This window comes from Notothenia rossii (genome assembly GCF_949606895.1).
Source record: "Notothenia rossii genome assembly, chromosome: 8".
Taxonomy (NCBI): Eukaryota; Metazoa; Chordata; class Actinopteri; order Perciformes; family Nototheniidae; genus Notothenia; species Notothenia rossii.
In genome coordinates this window covers 5,861,017-5,885,307 of record NC_136906.1, presented here as the reverse complement: position 1 = coordinate 5,885,307, position 24,291 = coordinate 5,861,017, and the positions used below count along the sequence as shown (strand labels likewise).

The window sequence follows — 24,291 nt, the reverse complement described above, 5'->3', positions numbered from 1 at the left end:
AGAGGAGGGTTTGCTTTGCTGCATCGCACTTATTCTGTCTAATTAAAAAGGCCGTCTGGAGACCGCCTGTCTCCCGGCTTCACCCGGCCCACATTCAACCCGCTCTGATGGGACAAGATGTGTGTCTTGACCTCGCTGTTTGTTCGTTTAAACCTTCCTTCGTCTTTCTGCTGTTCGTTTCAATTTAAGTTCAATTCACAAGAATACATTGGCATGACTATAACGACATTAGTATTGACATAGCAATGCTCTTCTTAATGTCATTTTTGTAAAGCACTTTGAATTGCCTTGTGTTGAAATGAGCTACATAAATAAACTTCCCTTTCTTTATACCAAGATAAGAAAAGAAGTACTTTATTGATCCCAATTTAGGACATTTTTGTGTAAGACATGGCATTTTACAATAAAAATGATAAGACTAGAAATAAAATAAACACATATACTATATTGAGATATCATTAAATCTTCGAACATATACATTTTGGAATAAATTGTTGGGGGACAAAAGAAAAATACTTTCTTTACAGTACAAGTGAAAAAAAGTATTTTTGAACAAATTCAACATAAACAACCCCCCCCCTCCCCGTCCCATTTCTTAACCCCTTTCTTAAAATCAATAACAATATAAATTATTGATTATTGTGCAGAAAATAACAGATAAAATATACATAAAACACATCAATACAAGAATGAACATGTTCCTATCTAACACTTTGCTGCAAACAGACTTGGTTAGGTCCAAGATGCCCTTGAGTGTGTGCAGTGATTTGAAGTGAGCAACATTGCACACACACACACACACACACACACACACACACACACACACACACACACACACACACACACACACACACACACACACACACACACACACATACACATACACTAACAAACACACACACACACACACACACACACACACACACACACACACACACACACACACACACACACACACACACACACACACACACACACACACACTTGCAAGATCAGGGCAGCCTCTGCAGATGATCCTGCTGCTGATACAGTTGTAACGGTGCAGACGGAGACAGATCCCGAGGGCTGAACGCAGGGAATCTGAATTATAGATGAAGTCTAACAGAAATTCTACAAATAAACAAGAACATGTTTCCCACAATGCAGCAGTGGTAAACATGTTGCGGGTGAGGAGGCACAGTTAGTGTTTTTATCTCCCGTTCGAACCATGTAAGCGTCTTTGTATCTCAAAGCGTGTATCGAATTCTCTCCGTCTTCATAATAGATGTGTTTTCTGTAAATATTTCATGCTCGGCTGACTGAAAACTCTGAGAGAGATATGGAGAGGGAGGGGGAGGGGGGGGGGGCAGAGGCAGGGTTTAAACCCCCTCCTCTCTCCCCCTCCAGGACGCTCTTCACCAGTTATTTTTAAATCGAGGCTAAAAACACGACACTACAAAAACAAAATTATTAACATATACGGTATATCTATTTTTTAACTTTCTTAAAGAAATACATTTGTTATTGCAAACAAACAAAACAAAAAATAAATAAATAGGAAGTTATTAACACACAAGTTATTTAAAGCACTTTGAATTGCCTCTGTGTCTGACAATGTGCTATATAAATAATAATACGTTTATTTATCGTAGCACCTTTCACAGAAATAGATTTCACAAAGTGCTTCACAAGAAAGGACAAAAGTTAAAAACTTAAGAGCACAGAACCATGAGGCGGAAATGTAAGGTCAACATAAAAACCAAACACAGAGCACGTGGAGTCCTGAGAGGAACAAACAGAACGGAACACATCACACACATCTCAGTCGAAATCAAAGCCAGAGGCGTAAACGCTCCTTACCGATAGGCCCTGCTCACATGTGTTAACTTGTCCCCCCCCTCTCTCCTTCAGGGCGCTCAGGATTCGACAGGAGGACAGGAGGGATTGGTGGCCCCTCCCTTCGCAGCGTTCCCCCCTCCCCCCCCTCCTCAGAACGGGCTGCCAGGCGCAGAGTTCGTCCCCGCGGCCATGTTCGCTGCCGGGGTCCAAAGCCCAGCAGAGGTGGGGGCCGGGGCCATCATAGGCAGCCCCTCTGCCTCCCCCAACAACAACGTAAGCATGAAGACTTTTATGCAAAATCCACTTGTTCATGTCTCTTCTACATCAACATGTGTCCCCTCTTCTTCGTGTCTCTTCTACATCAACATGTGTCCCCTCTTCTTCGTGTCTCTTCTACATCAACATGTGTCCCCTCTTCTTCGTGTCTCTTCTACATCAACATGTGTCCCCTCTTCTCCATGTCTCATCTACATCAACATGTGTCCCCTCTTCTCCATGTCTCATCTACATCAACATGTGTCCCCTCTTCTTCATGTCTCTTCTACATCAACATGTGTCCCCTCTTCTTCATGTCTCTTCTACATCAACATGTGTCCCCTCTTCTCCATGTCTCTTCTACATCAACATGTGTCCCCTCTTCTTCATGTCTCTTCTACATCAACATGTGTCCCCTCTTCTCCATGTCTCTTCTACATCAACATGTGTCCCCTCTTCTTCATGTCTCTTCTACATCAACATGTGTCCCCTCTTCTTCATGTCTCTTCTACATCAACATGTGTCCCCTCTTCTTCATGTCTCTTCTACATCAACATGTGTCCCCTCTTCTTCATGTCTCTTCTACATCAACATGTGTCCCCTCTTCTTCATGTCTCTTCTACATCACCATGTGTCCCCTCTTCTTCATGTCTCTTCTACATCAACATGTGTCCCCTCTTCTTCATGTCTCTTCTACATCAACATGTGTCCCCTCTTCTTCATGTCTCTTCTACATCAACATGTGTCCCCTCTTCTTCATGTCTCTTCTTCATCAACATGTGTCCCCTCTTCTTCATGTCTCTTCTACATCAACATGTGTCCCCTCTTCTCCATGTCTCTTCTACATCAACATGTGTCCCCTCTTCTTCATGTCTCTTCTACATCAACGTGTGTCCCCTCTTCTCCATGTCTCTTCTCCATCAACATGTGTCCCCTCTTCTCCATGTCTCTTCTACATCAGCATGTGTCCCCTCTTCTCCATGTCTCTTCTACATCAGCATGTGTCCCCTCTTCTCCATGTCTCTTCTACATCAACATGTGTCCCCTCTTCTCCATGTCTCTTCTTCATCAACATGTGTCCCCTCTTCTCCATGTCTCTTCTACATCAACATGTGTCCCCTCTTCTTCTCCATGTCTCTTCTACATCAACATGTGTCCCCTCTTCTCCATGTCTCTTCTTCATCAACATGTGTCCCCTCTTCTTCATGTCTCTTCCACATCAACATGTGTCCCCTCTTCTTCATGTCTCTTCTACATCAACATGTGTCCCCTCTTCTCCATGTCTCTTCTACATCAACATGTGTCCCCTCTTCTTCATGTCTCTTCTACATCAACGTGTGTCCCCTCTTCTCCATGTCTCTTCTACATCAACATGTGTCCCCTCTTCTCCATGTCTCTTCTACATCAGCATGTGTCCCCTCTTCTCCATGTCTCTTCTACATCAGCATGTGTCCCCTCTTCTCCATGTCTCTTCTACATCAACATGTGTCCCCTCTTCTCCATGTCTCTTCTTCATCAACATGTGTCCCCTCTTCTCCATGTCTCTTCTACATCAACATGTGTCCCCTCTTCTTCTCCATGTCTCTTCTACATCAACATGTGTCCCCTCTTCTCCATGTCTCTTCTTCATCAACATGTGTCCCCTCTTCTTCATGTCTCTTCCACATCAACATGTGTCCCCTCTGTGTAAAGAGACTCTGAAAGTTTCAGGAACAAAGATTCTCTCTCTTTTTGATCCATTTCTATAAAAACCTGTCTGAAAATGAGCTGATCAGATTTTGGCCACTTTATGATGTCATAACGATGTTTTGGCTTGTGTAACCATTAGCCAATCACAACCAAGGTAACGGTTCACGTTACCACTTTTAATAGCTTTAATTGTTAGCATGCTAATAAGTCAAACTAAGATTGTAAACATAGTTTTGTTGTAAATGTTTTTTATGTCATTTATGTTTTGTTGATCTTCAGAAAAACTAACATCTGATACAAATGTGCAACGTGTGATTTTGAGCCACATACATTTTGATAAGCTACTTGCTAATCAAAAGCATGTTAGCATTGTCTTTGTTAGCATGTTAGCATGGTGACACAGCTGTACATACTGCAGCTAAGTACAGGCTCACAGAGCTGGCTCCATAATCACATTTCCTTTTAAGATGCAGTGGAAATGATAATTGTATTACTTGATATCAAAACTGTACGCTAATAGCTTCTCTGCATTGTGCACTCGTAAATTCTGCATCCTTTCCATTAGGGTTACATTAAAAAGAAGGTATACAATAGCTTTGACTCACAAGCCACACTCTATTCAATTACATTCAAATAACTTTATTGGCAAAACTGTAATGACATACAAAGCTTTGTACAACTACGACATCTATACAAAAGCATTTTAAACAAAAGCAAGAATAACATGTTTTCTTTACAAGACAATAAATAACATACTTTTTGAACATGAACTAGAATATGTATTTAAAAAAACAAGAAAAAACCCAGAGAAATAGAAAAAGTTGAGATGAATGAAGTATTATTATGCAGGAGAAGGCTGATAATAAATGTGTTTAATAAATTCAAATGTGCTCTCCCTCTCTCCCCCCTACAGGGTAAGACGGACGAGGTGTCTCAGGGTGAGGCGGGGGTGCAGTGTGGATCAGGAGATTCAGGCGGATCTGTGGGAGACCCCTCGGAGGCCAAAGGGACCCCCAAACGCCTCCACGTCTCAAACATCCCTTTCCGCTTCCGGGACCCCGACCTCAGGCAGATGTTTGGGGTAAGAAAGTGGAGAATGTTTTTTTTTTTTTTTTATAGCGACAATAAATCAGTCTAGACGCCCCGCGGGACCACCTGCTCACGAGGGGGTTTAATGACAGAACTACCACAAAGGAGAGACCCTCATGGGTGTTTGGTTGCTGCTTTAAGGGGACAACTGCCCGCTATGTGTCAGCATTTGTGTTAGCGTGAGTGGGACAATATCAGTCGAGTTATGTGCAGTTTTCTGGTAGAATTAAAAAAATAAAAATAATAATCAACTAATTGTTCATGTTTTAATACGTTTATTGCTTCACTTAATTTGTTTCATTTCTTTTTTTTATAAGATTCCAAATGTTATACACTGCATTCAAGAGAATAGAGAGAGAGAGAATTGGGAGGCATGAAACGTTAATGGTCTCACATGCAGAGCAGAGCACACACAGTGAAATGTGTTTTTACCCATCCTAGTCCCAGGAGTCTAGTACTAGGAGCAGTGGGTAGCTATTGCACGGCACCCGGGGAGCAATGGGAGTGAGGGGGTGTCCGGTGCCTTGCTCAAGGGCACCACGGCAGGGCAGGAGGTGAACTGGGACCTCTCCAAGTAGCAGTCCACACTCCATATTTTAGGTCTGGTCGGGGACTTGAACCGGCGACCCTACAGCTCCCAGTCCAAGCCCCTACTGACTGAGCCACTGCCACCAAAGGCATCACTTTTAAGAAATGCTGACGGGAATATTCATATTTTCTATTTAAGTACGTTTCACTTGAGTAACAGAGTCCGTCTTCTTGCTACATGTCTGTGTTTCAATGCAAAGACATGGAAGGAAACTCATTGAAATGTGTGCAGTTGTGTAACAGTGACACCTTGTGTTGTAACTCACACACTGTCACCAGATATCTTACACAACTCAAAGATGACTGTTTTCTCTGCTGATACTTCTTTGCTAACGTCTTCCCTTTTCATGTGTTTGCAGCAATACGGGAAGATTCTGGATGTAGAGATTATTTTCAATGAGAGGGGCTCAAAGGTAAGTGCACTGATGATTTTTTATTCCCTGAAACTACTCGACAGTTCTGACTCCATGTTAGCTGTAACGTGTATTTCACACTTTGTAATACTTTTACACAAAAACACAGCAATTTTTTGAGAGTATTTGAGTGTTTTTTTGCCATTTTATAGGAATATTGTGGTTTTAATGAACAAAACTGGTGTTTATTGTGATCTTCTGTTTAACAGTGTGTAGGATAATTGTCCATCAAATGTAATATTTAGCTTCTTTTGTATAAATCAAAACGTTCTTGAATATAGTTTTTTGATGACCATTCAGAATCTTAAAAGATACGACGCGTTCGAGGCCGGTGTTGAACCTACGTGCCAAAACAATTGATCTTACGTGACTAGATTGACTTCCTCCCCACCAACACGATCTGTTATGTTCCGCAGGGTTTCGGCTTCGTGACGTTTGAGACCGGCGTGGACGCAGAGAGAGCCCGGGAAAAGCTCCACGGCACGTTGGTGGAAGGTCGTAAGATTGAGGTAATTTCCCTCCCTCCTCCTCCTCCTCCTCTTCCTCCTCCTCCTTCTTCCTCTCTTCTATCTTCTCGTAATTCTGCTTGATCACTGACTGCTATCTAGCTCCCACCCTCCCTGTAGTGATATGCTCTGATGCGGCCCACTGGTTTCCCACTCCCTGGACCCATTCTTTTTTTAATTAAAAGACTTTGTTTTGTTTTTGTTTTTGTGGTGGGGGTGCAAGAACACTACATAAGGCATGCTGGGTACTTTTCCTCTGCAGCTTTTGTTTTTCACATTAAGCTTTTCCTTCGCTCTCACTCGACTCGTAGCCACACTGATGTTTTTTTTATCGCAACATGTGAATGATGTGTGTGGGCACCGGAGGGCTCGGAGAGGAACGCAGTGGAAGGATAATGCATGGCAGATTGCCGTCTTTATTTCCCCCCCCCTTTTCCTTAGAGTAGAAATCCTTCTGTGTTCCCCTCTCTCCCCACGGTGCTAAGTGGTTGTGACAAGCTTCTGGCTCTGCAACAGCCGCATGCTGGGAATCACGGCGCATGTTCTCCAGTCTGGATTCTTTAGGTGCGTTCACATCGGACACGAAGCGAATGTTTTGAGCGTCGCGATTACATGTCAAGTCAATGCAGGGATATAGACGCAAATTCGTTCCGGGCAGCGCTAACGAAGCAATCATCTGTTCATCATTCAGCTTCATTCAAATTAAATAAAGCCAATTAGCGGAGAGAATCTCTCCCTGCTGTCGCTGACGTTGTTGAATCAGAAAGTCGTGTATCTGTGTTTATAAATCTACAAACCACAGACTGTCTCTAGTCGAATACAGTCGCTTCTATTTTGAGTCTGTACGGAGTAGCCACATGTTAGCATAGCCTGATCGAACCAATCCAAGTTTTTCGCCTGTCTTTTTGATTCTATTATTACAATTAAATCGAGGCAAGTTATGTTCATTTTGTTGTAATATTATGTATTTATTTCAATAAGGACCATGCATACAAATACATTAATCTCAAAAAACAGAAGAGATTAATTATGCCAGATTATAGCTAATGGCTCATTTCCATCTGCAGTCTTTAGGTAGGTACTGTTGATGGGATCTACATGTAGATAATAGATAAGCCCCGCCTCCACGCCAGCGCATTTTGTTTGAGTGACACGAGTAAACACAACTGAAAGCCGCGAATCTCCGCTTAGCGTCCGGTGTGAACGCACCAAGCAGATTTTTTCCCGTATGTAGAATCCATGTATGTTAAGGTTTCCTACACATTGTTTGTTTACTGAAGCATGTGAGTTTTTTTTATGGGTGTCAATCAGCAAGTTTTGGATCTGTGACCAACGTCGCTGTAAGCCAGGATTTTTGCATGGGCTTACTGTGGTGATTTCTGTGTGTGTGTGTGTGTGTGTGTGTGTGTGTGTGTGTGTGTGTGTGTGTGTGTGTGTGTGTGTGTGTGTGTGTGTGTGTGTGTGTGTGTGTGTGTGTGTGTGTGTGTGTGTGTGTGTGTGTGTGTGTGTGTGTGTGTGTGTGTGTGTGTGTGTGTGTGTGTGTGTGTGTGTGTGTGTGTGTGTGTGTGTGTGTGTGTGTGTGTGTGTGTGTGTGTGTGTGTGTGTGTGTGTGTGTGTGTGTGTGTGTGTGTGTGTGTGTGTGTCAGTTCCTGCATGACGGATGAAGCTTTTTTTTTTTACTGTGGTCGTGAATGAAATACAGCCACCTGCATCCTCTGGTTCAACATCTCCCTCCGCCCTCAGCCAATCAGCAAGCTTGATGGATACTGATGGAGTTGATTCACACTGCATCAGTCTCTCACACACAACATATATCCTCCCTGGCATTACTCTCTGTTTCCCTCCACACGTTTTGCATGATATATCAGTCAGTGGGATTAATCATAAAGCAGTTTGTCTTTCAGGCGTCACGTTGCATGTTGTACCTCCACTAGCGGTGTAGCATGGAGGCAGAGTCTCTTTCTGTCTGTTTATGGTGCATGGGCTTAAGGAGACAAAAGGCTGGCGCTGGATCAGTGTTTATACATTCTTTCCACAGAGGAGAAAAAACATTTCTATTTGAGGCATTGCCATGTGGCGGTTCTGCTTTCTGGCAGATGTTGTAACTCTCGCTTGAATCGCTCGTTTCATTTCAGAGTTATGTTGAATTATGAGAGCTATAATAATTCAGAAAACTCTGAAATTAAAGCGTACTGTATATAATGGTTATTGTGTGTGACTGTGAAGTTCACTGGCATGAGATTAGTCGACGTAGGCTGCATGGTCGGTATTTTATCATGGAGATATGTGACACAGCTGGATGTATTTTCCTGCATGTTTATCCGTGTGTCCATTTGTTCAATTGGTGATGGGATTTGTTCAGTTGGCATGAATTCAGTTGCACCTGGGTGCCTCCTAGTCTTCACTCTTCACTGAAAAAAGGCTGAGACCTAGCTTTTAGAGAGAGAGTTGTATGGGGAATGATTTATAAAAAGGAAACTCAACTCGAGTGCTGACACTTCTCATTCTTTGTGCATGCCAATGGGAGTCGGTTAGTCGTTATTCTCACAGCTCAGCAGCCTGCATGTCATGAAATAGAAAGGGAATTTTTGTGCATAATGTCCTTCTCTTTGTCTGGATTAAAACTCTGCGCTTTGAAGAAGTCAGGTTTCCTGTGTGCTTCCAATGTATCCATGTAAGTGGCTCAACTACACTTTGTCTCTACCTGCTTCTCTACCCCATCTCATCACCATTCATTCTATATATAGACCCCTACAGGTCTATATATAAAGGCATCTCCACCCACTCATATGATTGTGCGTATGCTCTAATATTCAAATGGTGAAGCTGCTCTCACTCATTACATCTCCTCACATGTTGGCTGTCATTGACTTGTGTTACTTTGACTGTTAGGACATCCCAGCTAAAGATACATAGCTTCATTCCTATGCTACAGATACTGGCTGTAGAGGAAGTGCATTACGGGTTCTTGCATGGTCTCATTTGTGCAACCACAGACCTCAATTGGTAAAAAAAAACAAAGCAGTCAATGGTTCGCCAATTTGACTTTTTGCTGACAATTGCATCCCATTGAAAATTCCCCACAACTCTTATCAGCTGGTGGTCTAATTAACTAACATTGTTTTGTCGTTTCTCCATAAATGACAATGGAAAGGTCTAAATCAGGGGGGTCAAACTCAAATACCCAGTGGGCCAAAATAAAAAAATGGGTATTAGTCGAGGGCCGGACTGGTTCAATGTTTATTGCAGAACTTATTGAAATGAACTTATTGCACATATTAAACCTGGAACTAACAAAGCTTAAATGATTGCCAATAAAAACAACATTAAACATGAAATAATCAGTTCATTCATTTCTTATGGCTCTATCTGCAGCTTCTCCAGAGTCATTTCTTATGATTACATTTTCCCACAGGCCAACAACAGCTTCAACAAAACTATTTCCCTCAAAGAGAAACCAAACATGCCCTGTTGTCGTGAGAGAGAAAGTGCAGAAGGAAACATCCATTAAACTCAGTGTGCTGCTCTGTGATGCTAGTTCAGATACTTGGCATCTCATCTTGGGTGCAAGGTCATCAATGTTTGGGCTCAGGCTCTGAGCTGAGGAGACCCTCAGGATGGAGTGAAGGTGTGCGTGCAATATACCGGCGGGCCAGATCTAATAGTAATTAAAAATTATCCTGCGGGCCGAAATTAAATCCACCAATGGCCTGATTTGGCCCCCGGGCCTTGAGTTTGACACATGTGGTCTAGATGTTCTCGATTTACTGTAATCAATGCAACTAGAATGGTGCGTCCAGATGCTCCACAGATGATCCAATTTCCCAGAGTTTGGAAGCTGTTCTCACGACTTTCGTTTGTTCGAGAATTTTAAAACAAACAACTTGGACACTACAAAGAAAAAACATGGTGTGTTTGATTAATGCGCTGATTCGCTGATGCTTTTCCAACTTTAGTGGGCGTTCGCTTGTCCAAGTCTAGAACACATTTTTACAATTATTCGGACACCTTATTAATGCTGCTTCCTCCCAATGTTAATGAAAGTGAAACGTTATTTTTTGCTATCGGGATCAGCTCCAAATTGTAATGGGTTCTTCCTCAGCCCACGCTTCACCCTTCCACCAAGTTTCAGGAAAATCACTTTTTTCCTTGTTATCCTCCTGACAGACAAGCAGAATAACAAACCAAGCCGAAAATATAACCTCCTTGGCAGAAGTAATTACCTACAGCAATAATAGTTCCATTGTCTCTGGGGATGCAAGACATAATAAAGCCGTAAACCCTCGTCTTCTTCTTTTTTATTATTAATCTGCACCAAACAGCGCGCAGAAGGTCTACCTCGTTTTGCATCGACCTTCCGGAGAGCTTTCTGCTCTGCTTGCTGTAGATTATTGCAAAATTCAGTGTCGTATTGCCACGGCATGGACAGAAGCCAAGCAATTACTCAACGTCAAAGACCTCGAATACGTCCTCAAAGGATAAGGAGCTTTGTCGGGCAAAGAGACCATGCTGAACCCTAAAGACTCCTGCTCACAAACTCTTAAGGTTGTGTGGCTCGAGTGTGACAGGAAGTGACTGTTCCTCCGAGCGCAGAGTTTTAGTCAGACTTATTCAAAAGCAGAATACAAGTGCTCTGCATGCAAAGGGGGGAATAAAGAGCGTCACCGGTTTCTGCATGTTTTACCAACCATCTCACACTCCTGAATGGTACACTGTTGGCCTCAGCTCACTTTGGGTCCTAAATCAACCATTTCCATACACTTTGTGGGCGATTTTGTTCAGCTGTGTTTGAGTTGTTGGATGGGTGATAGCCTAAATTGAAGGCTTACCAGCTTCCGTGTGTCCCGATGTCATGACACCCCCCCTCCTCCTCCTATTCTTCTTCTTCTTCCCTTGGCTTTGGATTGGACTGGTTCTGTTTTTGTTATTATCGAAGCTTTCTTTTTACTGCATGATTTGGATCGATTCATGAATGAAATGTGCGCGTATCCATGTGTGTTTGCTTCGAGTGGAAATGTAGAAACGGTTGAACGAAAAGGGGAAAGAGAGTTTGCACTTTGCCCTTTCCAACCCTCTCTGTCTGTCGTCTCTCTTTCTCTTCATCTCTTGTTGCCAGTCAAGTTTGTCTTTCTGTCCTTTCGTGTTTAATTTGAAAGTACTTCTTTTTTGCCATCATCTCTACCTGCCTTATTCTGTTTCCATTTATCGTCATGTGTTTTGTTTTTGATTTTACGTCTTACTTTATTGTTTGACTATCAAACAACTTTCAGTATGTTATTTTGTGGTGACTGCTAAACACTTTAAGGAATAATCTGCCACTCAGTTCAAAACAGATAATTAAATGTACTTTATTGAACATGGGCTCTTCTCTTCTGGCCTAACCTAGACACACAAGAATGAGTCATGTATTGCCCAAGTTTAAAGAGGCCCTTTTATGCTTTTGGGGGGTTTTCCTTTCCTGTAGTTATGTAGGTTTGTGTGCATGTAAATGGTCTGCAAAGGCTATAATCTCTAAATTCCCTCCAAAGGAAGTTTCTCTCCCACACACACCATGCTCCTATTGGCTAGCGCTCCAACACATTGTACGTGATTGGCTATGGGTCGGGACATCTCTAAGCGGTTGACCAATCACAACAGAGCCGGCCAGCCTCTAACCAATCAGAGCAGACTGGGCTCTGGTTTCAGACAGAGGGTGAAAAAAGGTGCTGCAGCACAGGCAGTATGAGAAAAGTAAAGAGCTTTTTGAACATTAAAGCATGGAGACATGTCCCAGTAGAGGAGAGGCACAACATATAAGGCGCTTTCACACCGGAGTACTTTTACCCGTACTTTTCCCGTTTAGTTCCGATAGTTCCTGGAATTTTGCGTTCACACCAAAAAGAGAACTTAGTTCATGAGAACTTTTACCCCCATTTTTAGTGCCTGCTAGAGAGGTGGGACTATCCTCGGGAGAAAAAAGTACCAATTTCTGATTGGCTGGGCGAATTGCAAACCACGCCCCGTAAAACTCTGAAAAGCTTTTTGAAGCCGCCATTGTATTTGCTGACATTAGCATTATCAGCATTAGCATTAGCCCCGGGCACCAACGGAGAGAGAATAATTTATGGCAACACAAAAAAAAACATGGGAGCGGTGGAGAAGAGGAGGTGTCAGCGTTCTGGCGATTTACTCGGAAGGTGAACTCCTGGGACTTCCAGCCGGGGACTACGGGTGGCAGTATACGCCGTGAAGTTGTTTGCGGTCTGCCAGTAAACCCAAAGCAGAAGAAGAATTGACGTCAGTGGCTTAATTTGCGTAATCTTCCCCTCAGGGGACTTATTCCGGTGTGAACGCGATCGGCTCTTAGTTCCTTGGGGGAAAACTAAGTGCTGGGAAGTAATGGCACATTTCTACTGCAGCGGGGTAGCCCCGTTTAAGCGTCCCTAAGCGTCCTTGCTCAGGCCTCGGGCTGCCTCGCTGGCCGTCCGAGGCCGTGGCGCATTTCCATGACAGTTTAGGACCAGTGGTAGCAACGCAGTGCAGGCGGGGCGATCGGCTTTTTTTTGGCCAATGAGATGTAGGAACGTCGTCACCTCCTCGGTCGACCACGGTGTGCTTTTCTTTGACGTTGCGATTTTTGTAGCTCCTCCGTTTACAAAAATGCTGTGTATAAAAATGCTGCAAGCTTGCTTCTAGATATATATGCGACGCTAGGGATGATCTCGCAGCCGATCTTGTGACGATTCTCTCTGACCAATCGGCAGTCGAGAGTGTTGACGTCACTAGTTCAGCCTTGGCCCTGGCCTGATAGAACCACGATTTTATGGGGCCGGAAAAAGAGGGAAAAGGACCAAAAACTGGCCTGGCCGCTTGAGGACAATTAAGGACGCTTAAACGGGGCTACACGCTGCAGTGGAAATGCGCCATAAGTGCTGGGAACTAAGTACGGCAAAGTACTTGGTGTGAAAGCGGCTATATATATATGAACCTGGAAATAAGCATAACAGGGCCTCTTTTAGCTAAATACTGCTGTTAAGAAGAAGGCTGTTGGGTTGTGAATTTGTTTCTTCTCACTTTTCTTGGAAGTATTCCAATTCGCTGCTTCTCAGTGCACTCACTAGGCTAGATTTGATTTAAAGATGAGGTTGCCCCACATTTCCATTCTCCTTTTCAGTCTCTCGAGCACCGAATAACTTCCTGTCACTGCTCTGATCGTTGTTAATGATGCTCTGAGCTCGGTTAGTCATCGGGAGCTAGCATCCTCTCTCTCCGTTTCCTTCCTCTTTCTTCCTCCTCCTCTTCCTCCTCTTCCTCTTATACTCCATTCTGAGCTGTAACACTGCTGCTACCAGGGTTTTTATTTCACGATGAGAAAAAGCAGTTGGGAAGGGGGTGGGGGAGATATCGTTTAGGTTTCTTTTGTTCCTAAAGGATTATTTGTTCCTTTATTTATTATATTTTTTCTGTTTCCCTGACGACTTCTGTGTGTTGTTGTCAGTCTCCACGGTAACCACTCGCTGTTTCTACGGCAACGGTAAGTTGTGTACAAACACCTATCACTGAACTGACCCCTCCCCTCCCTTTTCCCACCCTACCCCTGAACAAAAATGGGCATTTAATAAAGTAGTTTGTACAGTATTTGCAATATTAGTCAGTATAGTGATCTGCTGACAGATAGATATTATTGTTTGTTATTTTACGAGTACACACAGCACCACAGACACACAAACAGACACAGCGTCTTTCAACGATTATTTTAGCGGTAATATTATCTCCACATGCCCCCCCTCCGTCCCTCCCTCACACCATGTCATTAACACCTCACTGGGAATGACCGAATGTAATCACCCTCCTCTATGCAATGACACGGCTATCCACAATCCATCTGATTAATTCTCCATTTGGACTCCAATGTGTATATCTAGTCTTCTTGATTAATAACAATAACCAAAAAAAAAAAAACAATCAACAGAAATTGAAATGAAGCTTTTGCTCCTTGTTGCTTCCTACGATTTGCTTTGAGTGAATGCAGGCGCCTGAGCTTCAGGGCAAATAACGCTGCTCTGGTTTTGAATTTGTATTAGTTTATTGACCTGCCTGCTTTAAGCTTAGTGTATATATTGGCCAATAATAGCCAATGGGCAAAAAGAAAATATATCAAAGGTTTAAGTATGAAGCTTTGAGCTAATGTACGACATGTAGCTAGCTAGCATCCGGGCTAACCGTATTGCAGATACAGAATATCCCGTTTTGACTTGGAGGCGGTTGATTAGGGCAATTTTAGGTAGCCTAATTTAAGAATCTTTCAGATAAATATTGGACATTTAAGTGAGAAAAATCATGGATACACTTGAAATGGTAAATGTACAAGAAAAAAATATGAGAATATCTCTTTTTTTCTTGTAAATTTCAGATGTTTTTCACGAAACTATCTTCGTCCCAGGTTCTTAAAAACGAACAAATAATGGCTTTAATACACCATTAGACTTTTTAAATATCAGTCCTAGTCTTATTTAGCAGTGTCTTTGCAAATTAATTGTACATTCTGCTCCAAGTAATTATCATACATTGACAAGAAAGAAATGTGGATATTCTCTGAGATTAAAGGGGTACATTTAGTAGAATAAAAAAAAAAAAATTATCTCGTAAATTCGAATTTTTTAGTTAATTTACAGCTTAAAAAAATTAACTACGCTGCTCCAAATGTGGTCAAATCAGTGTTGCCAGTGTTGTGTAACCATATGCATTTCTAAACCGATATGGGGTTTACCGTACTGTGTTTGGGTCTCTTATTATGCTGCCATTTTGTTTAGTTTTTTCTTTTTGGTTTGGTTTTTCTTGTAGTGGATTGTCTGTGTACTAGTAGTCGTAGTGGTAGTCGTAGTGTTCTGGTCCTTAGTTTGTGACACACAGTTATAATGCCTGGCAAAGTGTCTCATGTTTCTTTGATTTCTCTCCTTTTTTGGGAATGAGGATTGCTCTCACTCTTTCTCTCTCTCTCTCTCTCTCTCTCTTATCTCGTATCTCTCACTCTTCTCTGTTCCCTCCATCCTTTGGTGCTCTGTTTCTCAACCCACCACATACAATGAGATTTCAGGAGAATGGTCACCAAATCTAATTGCTTTATTTGAATGATGCACCTTGGGATACATGTTTTTTGTTTTTTTAAACGGTAATTGTTATTTTTTTGTGTTGCTCATGTACATCTTTCTCCCTTTTTTCTCTTCACTCCATCTTAATGTTCTCCTGGTTTTTTTTGTATATGGACTGGCTCTGTCTCTTTACTTCTCACCTGCATCCCTTCCTCTTAACTTACCTGTCCCATCTTTGTCTCGTATGTGTTCGATGTGGGAGTGCTGCGATCGTTTTGATTGGTCTCTATGCTGCATCCGACGCTTGCTGATTGGCTGAATTTTTTACTTTTTTTGGTTTGTTACTCACTCTTGGTCATGTGTTGCGCCCATATTTGGCTGCGTGTAATTTCTGTGTTATACGATTATTAATTTTGTCCAAAAAAATGTTTTTGCACCCCCTCTTTCTCTCCCTTTTGTATTTTTTTTATTTTTGGAATATTTCTTTTTAGGTATGTAAACCCCACAAGTTTGGTTTCATATGGAAATGTGACTTCACTTTGTCCCGGTTTATGATTCAGGCTGGACTTGGGAGGGTTAAGTGGGATGAGAGAGGCTGAATGTTTTCTTAATTATTAACACTTTGAGATCTGCCTTCCATATTCTGTTGATTTGCATGTGATCCTGTCGACCGTATTTCATTAATTGCAAATAACACATTTATCAGACCGTCAAATCAGAAGAAAACGTACTTTATTATTGATCAATTTGTCTTATTTATTCTTTTACAAACAACTCTTACAAGATGTACACAAATCCAACCTCCAACATCCTAGCTGACTAATGTTCCTTAGCTGTGTAAATATTTAATGCTAGCTCAAATAAAATATGACATTAACTTAAAACTGGAAACTATTTAAGCTAATGTCAGCTAACCTCCGAAAACACTCAAGCTAACTAATTGTCCCAATTATAAAATAGGTTCATTAGCTGTTTAAATATCTAATGCTAGCTAAATAATATATGTTGTTACCATAAAACTTTCATAATTTCAAGCTAACGTCACTTAGCGAAAACCCTAGGTAACAAATGTTCCTATTGCTAAATATGTTTAACTGTGTTAATATGCTAAACTAGCAAAATAAAACATACATACATTAGCACACAGGAAGTGTTTACCATTTTTGTACCAATGGTGCTGCTACTAATGTGCCTATTTGGTTGAAAATCCTCTCTGGCTAGACTCCTAAAAGTTACCAGTCAATACAAAACTTTTAATGAGTCCTGAAATCATTTCCCATTGGCACCAAAAAATCATTAATTTGATGAATTACACACATTTCCAAATGTCTCCACTCAGACACCCGCGGACAGTCGTGTCAGATAGCTAACCATGCTAAGCTAATTGAATCATTTGCCACTGACCTTGTCATTTGCAATGAGGGAAAAATGAGGTAAACTTCATTTCCATGTGAATGGAGCTCTGCAGATAAAGAACATGACTCACCGAGGGAGCCGGTGCGAATTGCAGTCGATGCCTTAATGGTCTCCTTAGTGTGTGTGTGTGTGTGTGTGTGTGTGTGTGTGTGTGTGTGTGTGTGTGTGTGTGTGTGTGTGTGTGTGTGTGTGTGTGTGTGTGTGTGTGTGTGTGTGTGTGTGTGTGTGTGTGTGTGTGTGTGTGTGTGTGTGTGTGTGTGTGTGTGTGTGTGTGTGTGTGTGTGTGTGTGTGTGTGTGTGTGTGTGTGTGTGTGTGTGTGTGTGTGTGTGTGTGTGTGTGTGTGTGTGTGTGTGTGTGTGTGTGTGTGTATTCCTCAGTCCTTCCTTCTCTCACACACTCTCCCCTCATCGAGCCAAAAAGGTCATTAATCTCTCTCCACACTCGGATGTAGAGCTTCAACACTGCGACAGTACGGCTTTTTACACAGAGCTACAATCTCCTTCTCTTAAAACCCATCAAAGGAAGATCAAGGGAGCCTTTGAAGCTCAGAGAGGAGATTATCGGCCATCTTGGATTGAAAGCCCGAGCATTAGACTGAAATGTCAGGCGTAGAAGACGCACACGCGCCTAAAAAATCAAATATAAATAAAACACCTGAGCATGCAAAATAATAAAAGTACAGCGGCGTTTCTTTTGCTGCAATTTACGGCTGCAATATAACCAGAGTCCCCCGTGGCCACATTAATATCTGCCCACAATGAATCATCAAATCTCTGATGGGCAACTCGCTTCTTAATTGCATGAGGACTAAAACCCCCCCTAACAGCCCGACCCACTTTAACGCACAAACACAGAACAACAAACGAGCTAGCAGCCATCTTAGATGTTACATGTGTCTTTTCAAAAAACTACATATTCTGCTTTATAGGTTTATATAGGAGCAGGCGTGTCATACAACTGATGGGAAATGGGGAAAATTAGGGTTTTGTGACAGTTTTTTTAGAGCAAAGATAAAATACAAAAATGAATTTAAAAGAAAAAAAGTCAAAAATGAAATGTGCAATAATATAGAATAAAATAATAAAATGGACCAAAATAATATATAAATTAAAACATAAGAAGTTAAAATGTAACTACTATAAATGATCAAATCAAATACATTAACTATATATTTATAAAAATAAGAAGCAAAGTTAAAATGTTAAGTAAAATGTGGAATAAACAAAAATATAATAATAATATTTATTTAAACATAAGAAGTTCAAGTAAAAAGTGCAATAATATAATAATATTAACATAAACATACAATGGAAATGTGAAATAAAAGATAAAATATTAAAATATGTTTGTACAAGTATAATACGTGAGTGTACCAAGAAATATACAAAATAAAGACAATCACACTACGAGCGCATGTTAGCAAACACGGTTAATATATTATTACTTCTAAACACACACACACACACACTTCAGCCTCGTGACGTAGCCCTTTGCGTTATTTAGTTGTTATTTGTTGAGTTTTCTGGTGTTTAACCGTCCTCTCCTCTTTCAGGTGAACAATGCCACAGCCCGGGTGATGACCAACAAGAAAATGGTCAGCCCGTTTCCTAACGGAGAGGCGGCCCTCAGCGCGCTGCCCTACGGTAACGGTAACGCACGCACGCATGCACACACACACACACACGCACACACACACACACACACACCATGTATACATCATTTCAGGGGACATTACATTGACTTACGTGCATTTCCTACAGACTTCTCCTAACCTTAACCATAACCAACACATGCCTAACCCTAACCCTTAACCTAACCAAGTCTTCACCCTAAAATTAATACTCCATTATGTCCCCATAAGGGAGGCGAGTCCCCACACGTGACTGTAAACAGATTTAGGTCCCCACCAGTATAGTAATGCTAGGCCACACACACACACACACGCACGCACGCACGCACGCTCTCTCTCTCGCTCTCTCTCTCGCTCTCTCTCTCTCGCTCCCTCTCTCTCGCTCTCTCTCGCTCTCTCTCGCTCTCTCTCTCGCTCTCTCTCTCGCTCTCTCTCTCGCTCTCTCTCGCTCTCTCTCTCACTCGCTCTCTCTCTCGCTCTCTCTCTCGCTCTCTCTCTCGCTCTCTCGCTCTCTCTCTCTCGCTCCCTCTCTCTCGCTCTCTCTCTCTCGCTCCCTCTCTCTCGCTCTCTCTCGCTCTCTCTCGCTCTCTCTCTCACTCTCTCTCGCTCTCGCTCTCTCTCTCGCTCTCGCTCTCTCTCGCTCTCTCTCTCGCTCTCTCTCGCTCTCTCTCTCTCTCTCTCTCACACACACTCACACACACACACACACACACACTAGTAATCCAAACAGCATCAGGTTCACAGCGAGAGGCAGATGAAAAACACACAATCAGTGTTTCCTCCCGCAGCTGCAGACCACATTATGTAAGGCCGTCAGCAAACACAATATCAAGGAGTTTATTTTATATTTGATTATTTTTAACACCACCTACCAGCCATGACGACGGTTCACTCTCAAATTGAGCTCAGATTATCCATCCATCTATTGCTTCGAATGTTCATTTCCAATACGATACTGTGATGATTTACTGTCAGATCTAGTCTTAGGAGTTTCCGTGCAGCACTGCAGTTCAATTTGGAAAAATATTAACAAACTATTGTTGTTTAATTGAAAGTGAAGCCTGTATTATATTGCAATGTGTTATTCACTAATTGACCATTGTTCTTGTTCATTCAGTGATAGATAATGACTTCACTGACATGTATTGTATTCATAATCATGTCTTGAAGTCCCCCTATTTAGCTTGTGTATAACACACTACAATGTAGTTGCACACAGCTATAGTTGCTATTAATATATACCGTTTTATTAAGCTAGTTTCTAATACAATGTCAAATCCTAATTAAATGTTGCTTAGAAATGCTAAAAAGAGTGGTTCAAATATCATCTAGCCAATACTACGTGTGTATCCGTGCCTCCCTGCTTTGCATACCACCTGGAAGAGCTTCAGAGTTAGTGTGGCTGAGGGAATCTGTGTAATGAAGAAGAGGAAGCGCTCAGCCTCAATCAAAATCCAGATTTGAAAGCATCGCTGCTCTGAGGCGCTCATCCCGTATCTCCTCTTCTGTCGCCGTGATTAAAGTGGCTTTTTAAGTAGCTGGTGAACGATGAAAACCATCCAAATAGGGCCAAAGAAAACTGCATTGTAGGTGTAGAGAAAAGTGTGTGTAAATGATAAATACTGTGCTCTTTCCAAACTGCCCATTTTAACGATGCTCTCTCTTTGTGAATGTCAGCGGGGTGGAAATTGAGTCCTATGATGGGAGCCATGTACGCACCTGAGATCTACGCAGGTAACTACTAACTCTCTCTGTCTCCACTGCCTACTTTACATTTTAATCACATTCCAATCTTTAATTTATATTAATGCTCTGCTTGCCGGGCATTTCTCCTCTCTGACACTTTTATTGATATCAAGGCCTCAAGGCAGCAATTGGATTATTCCCCTTCTCCCTTTTCTCCTTAATTATGTGTGACTGCCGAACGACACGCAGTCTATTATTCTGTAGAGTCAGCAGTGCCCTTTCCTACTTCAAAATAAAGGTCCTGTTTCCTGATAGAAAGCTCAGGAAACCAAAAAACTAAGTTACTGTATTTCTACAGGAAGTTTAAAAGTGATTTTTTTACCAGAAAGTGACGTGTTTTTCAGAGTAAAAGCCCCATAGAGTTACTATCCCTTCGCGTAGCTCAGAAAGAGATGTTTTTCAAAATAAAAGCCACATAAAGATACTATATCCTTCAAGGAAGCTCAGCAAGGTGCATGTTTTCAAAATAAAAATCCCAATAGATGGCTGTGTCTTTACAGGAAGCTCAGAAAGAGGAATGTTTTTCAAAATAAAAGCCCCATAGACTCACCAAATCCTTACAGGAAGCTTAGAAAGAGGAATGTTTTTCAAAATAAAAGCCCCATAGACTCACCAAATCCTTACAGGAAGCTCAGAAAGAGGAATGTTTTTCAAAATAAAAGCCCCATAGACTCACCAAATCCTTACAGGAAGCTCAGGAAAAGTCATATTTTTCAAAATAAAATTCCCCTAGGCTAGAGTAACTTTATACTTTGAGGAAGCTCAGGCTTAAGCAAATTTTTCAAAATAAAAGTCCCACAGAGTAACTTTATACTTTGAGAAAGCTCAGGCTTAAGCTTATTTTTCAAAATAAAAGTCCCACAGAGTAACTTTATACTTTAAGGAAGCTCAGGCTTAAGCTTATTTTTCAAAATAAAAGTCCCATAGAGTAACTTTATACTTTGAGGAAGCTCAGGCTTAAGCTTATTTTTCAAAATAAAAGTCGCACAGAGTAACTTTATACTTTAAGGAAGCTCAGGCTTAAGCTTATTTTTCAAAATAAAAGTCCCATAGAGTAACTTTATTCTTTAAGGAAGCTCAGGCTTAAGCTTATTTTTCAAAATAAAAGTCCCACAGAGTAACTTTATACTTTGAGGAAGCTCAGGCTTAAGCTTATTTTTCAAAATAAAAGTCCCATAGAGTAACTTTATACTTTGAGGAAGCTCAGGCTTAAGCTTATTTTTCAAAATAAAAGTCCCACAGAGTAACTTTATACTTTGAGGAAGCTCAGACTTAAGCTTATTTTTCAAAATAAAAGTCCCATAGAGTAACTTTGAGGCAGCTCAGGCTTAAGCTTATTTTTCAAAATAAAAGTCCCATAGAGTAACTTTGAGGCAGCTCAGGCTTAAGCTTATTTTTCAAAATAAAAGTCCCATAGAGTAACTTTGAGGAAGCTCAGACTTAAGCTTATTTTTCAAAAAAAAAGGTCCCAGAAAGCAACAATGCAGCTTCTGGTATCAATGCCTAATTAGCATGTTTCTCCCCCCTACATATATCTCCCTTCTTCTCTAAATCACCTGCTTTTCTCTCTCCCCCCCCCCCCCTTCAGTCCCAGGGTTCCCCTACTCTTCAGCAGCGGCAGCAGCCACCACAGCAGCGGCAGCGTTTCGCGGGGCTCACCTGAGAGGCCGCGGCCGACCCGTCTACAGCGCTGTGCGAGCCGCCGTGCCTCAACCCGCCATGCCTACATACCCTGGGTAAGAACAGACTTAAAAGAAGACTTAAATAAATATAAAAAATATGAAGAAAAAGTGCTATAAATGGATAAAGCATAAGATGAAATGTAAATATTATTAGAAACAATCCAGTTAAGTAAAAATGTGAAAAGATTTAAATACCATCTAAAAGAAAAATGTATATAATAATAATTTAATTAAAAATTAAATAGAATACAAATATTAATATAAAAAATGTGAGAAAAAGTGCTATAAAAGGATAAAGAATAAGATAAAATGTAAATATTAATATAAACAATCCAGTTGAGTAAGAATGTGAAAAAAATGTTAGACAATATTTTAAACATTTATACAATTTAAAAAAATTAAGTAAAAATGTGAAATAAAAAAATAGAATAAAAGTAAAGTAAAATATGCAAATTTATAATAATATATAACCGCAATAAATATGTACAAATCTGTGTTAGTATTGATAAAGATAATAATTCTAAAATGCGTAATTCAAAGTGTGTTTTAGCCGCTGATGGTGAAATCAGAACTATGAGAGTTATTGACTTCAGACACTGCCCTGTAGCTGCCCTGTATCTGCACTGAGTGTTTTAACACATTTGAGAAGTACTAAAAGTCAGGATCAATTGTTTTGTTCAGTGGCCTGTAAATCTATTGAGGAACACCCCATGAATACCACTTCACAGAATCCTTCCCCCGCTCTCTGTTTAATACAGTGGCTCGTGCTCACACATCATTCACACTTCACATCCCTTCCCTCTGTCACACTCAGTTCTTAAGCTCTTCAGCTCTGATGGGATTGCACCATCCGAGCTTCATTTGAATAAAACCCCGCAGATACCAAGCCATCAGCAGATTAGCATAAACACACACAAAGCACATCGAGCCGTTATGCAGAAGCAGTCACAGAATTATTCCCCGTTAACGTGTGTGTTTTGTCCATCAGTGTGTGTACTGTGCATGTTGTTGCCGTGCTGTGATTGGCTAATGGGGTCGACTCGTGACTGCTCAGATCAAAGCAGCATTGATTGGTTAATGGCTTTTCTTACTATGATGATGATGATGATGAAGCTGAACAAGAGGAAATACCCGCTCCATATCTGCTCAACTAGAAACCAAAGCACACCTCTGAGATTTCATAAGAGCATCAAAGCAACTTTAAAGGTCACCTATTGTGCAAAATCCAATTCTCCATGTCTCTTCTACATCAACATGTGTCCCCTCTTCTCCATGTCTCTTCTACATCAACATGTGTCCCCTCTTCTCCATGTCTCTTCTACATCAACATGTGCCCCCTCTTCTCCATGTCTCTTCTACATCAACATGTGTCTCCTCTTCTTCATGTCTCTTCTACATCACCATGTGTCCCCTCTTCTTCATGTCTCTTCTACATCAACATGTGTCTCCTCTTCTTCATGTCTCTTCTACATCAACATGTGTCCCCTCTTCTTCATGTCTCTCCTACATCAACATGTGCCCCCTCTTCTTCATGTCTCTTCTCCATCAACATGTGTGTCCCCTCTTCTTCATGTCTCTTCTACATCAACATGTGCCCCCTCTTCTTCATGTCTCTCCTACATCAACATGTGCCCCCTCTTCTTCATGTCTCTTCTCCATCAACATGTGTGTCCCCTCTTCTTCATGTCTCTTCTACATCAACATGTGTCCCCTCTTCTTCATGTCTCTCCTACATCAACATGTGCCCCCTCTTCTTCATGTCTCTTCTACATCAACATGTGTCCCCTCTTCTTCATGTCTCTTCTACATCAACACGTGTCCCCTCTTCTTCATGTCTCTTCTATATCAACATGTGTCCCCTCTTCTTCATGTCTCTTCTACATCAACATGTGTCCCTCTTCTCCATGTCTCTTCTACATCAACATGTGTCCCCTCTTCTTCATGTCTCTTCTACATCAACATGTGTCCCCTCTTCTTCATGTCTCTTCTACATCAACATGTGTCCCCTCTTCTCATGTCTCTTCTACATCAACATGTGTCCCCTCTTCTTCATGTCTCTTCTACATCAACATGTGTCCCCTCTTCTTCATGTCTCTTCTACATCAACATGTGTCCCCTCTTCTTCATGTCTCTTCTACATCAACATGTGTCCCCTCTTCTTCATGTCTCTTCTACATCAACATGTGTCCCCTCTTCTTCGTGTCTCTTCTACATCAACATGTGTCCCCTCTTCTTCATGTCTCTTCTACATCAACATGTGTCCCCTCTTCTTCATGTCTCTTCTACATCAACATGTGTCCCCCTCTTCTTCATGTCTCTTCTACATCAACATGTGTCCCCTCTTCTCCATGTCTCTTCTACATCAACATGTGTCCCCTCTTCTTCAT

At 41.5% G+C, this 24,291-nt stretch overlaps 1 protein-coding gene across 1 annotated transcript in view; it reads left to right on the top strand.

Moving 5' to 3' along the window:
• The window catches only part of LOC307017013 (RNA binding protein fox-1 homolog 2-like), a 62,961-nt gene that overhangs the window by 31,716 nt on the left and 6,954 nt on the right, over positions 1 to 24,291 (top strand). Inside the window, exons 3-9 of the mRNA XM_079646436.1 lie at positions 1,891 to 2,091; positions 4,676 to 4,843; positions 5,799 to 5,852; positions 6,269 to 6,361; positions 18,399 to 18,495; positions 20,154 to 20,210; positions 21,811 to 21,959. Of these exons, the coding sequence (XP_079502562.1) occupies positions 1,891 to 2,091; positions 4,676 to 4,843; positions 5,799 to 5,852; positions 6,269 to 6,361; positions 18,399 to 18,495; positions 20,154 to 20,210; positions 21,811 to 21,959 (819 nt within the window). The remainder of the gene's footprint in view (positions 1 to 1,890; positions 2,092 to 4,675; positions 4,844 to 5,798; positions 5,853 to 6,268; positions 6,362 to 18,398; positions 18,496 to 20,153; positions 20,211 to 21,810; positions 21,960 to 24,291) is intronic.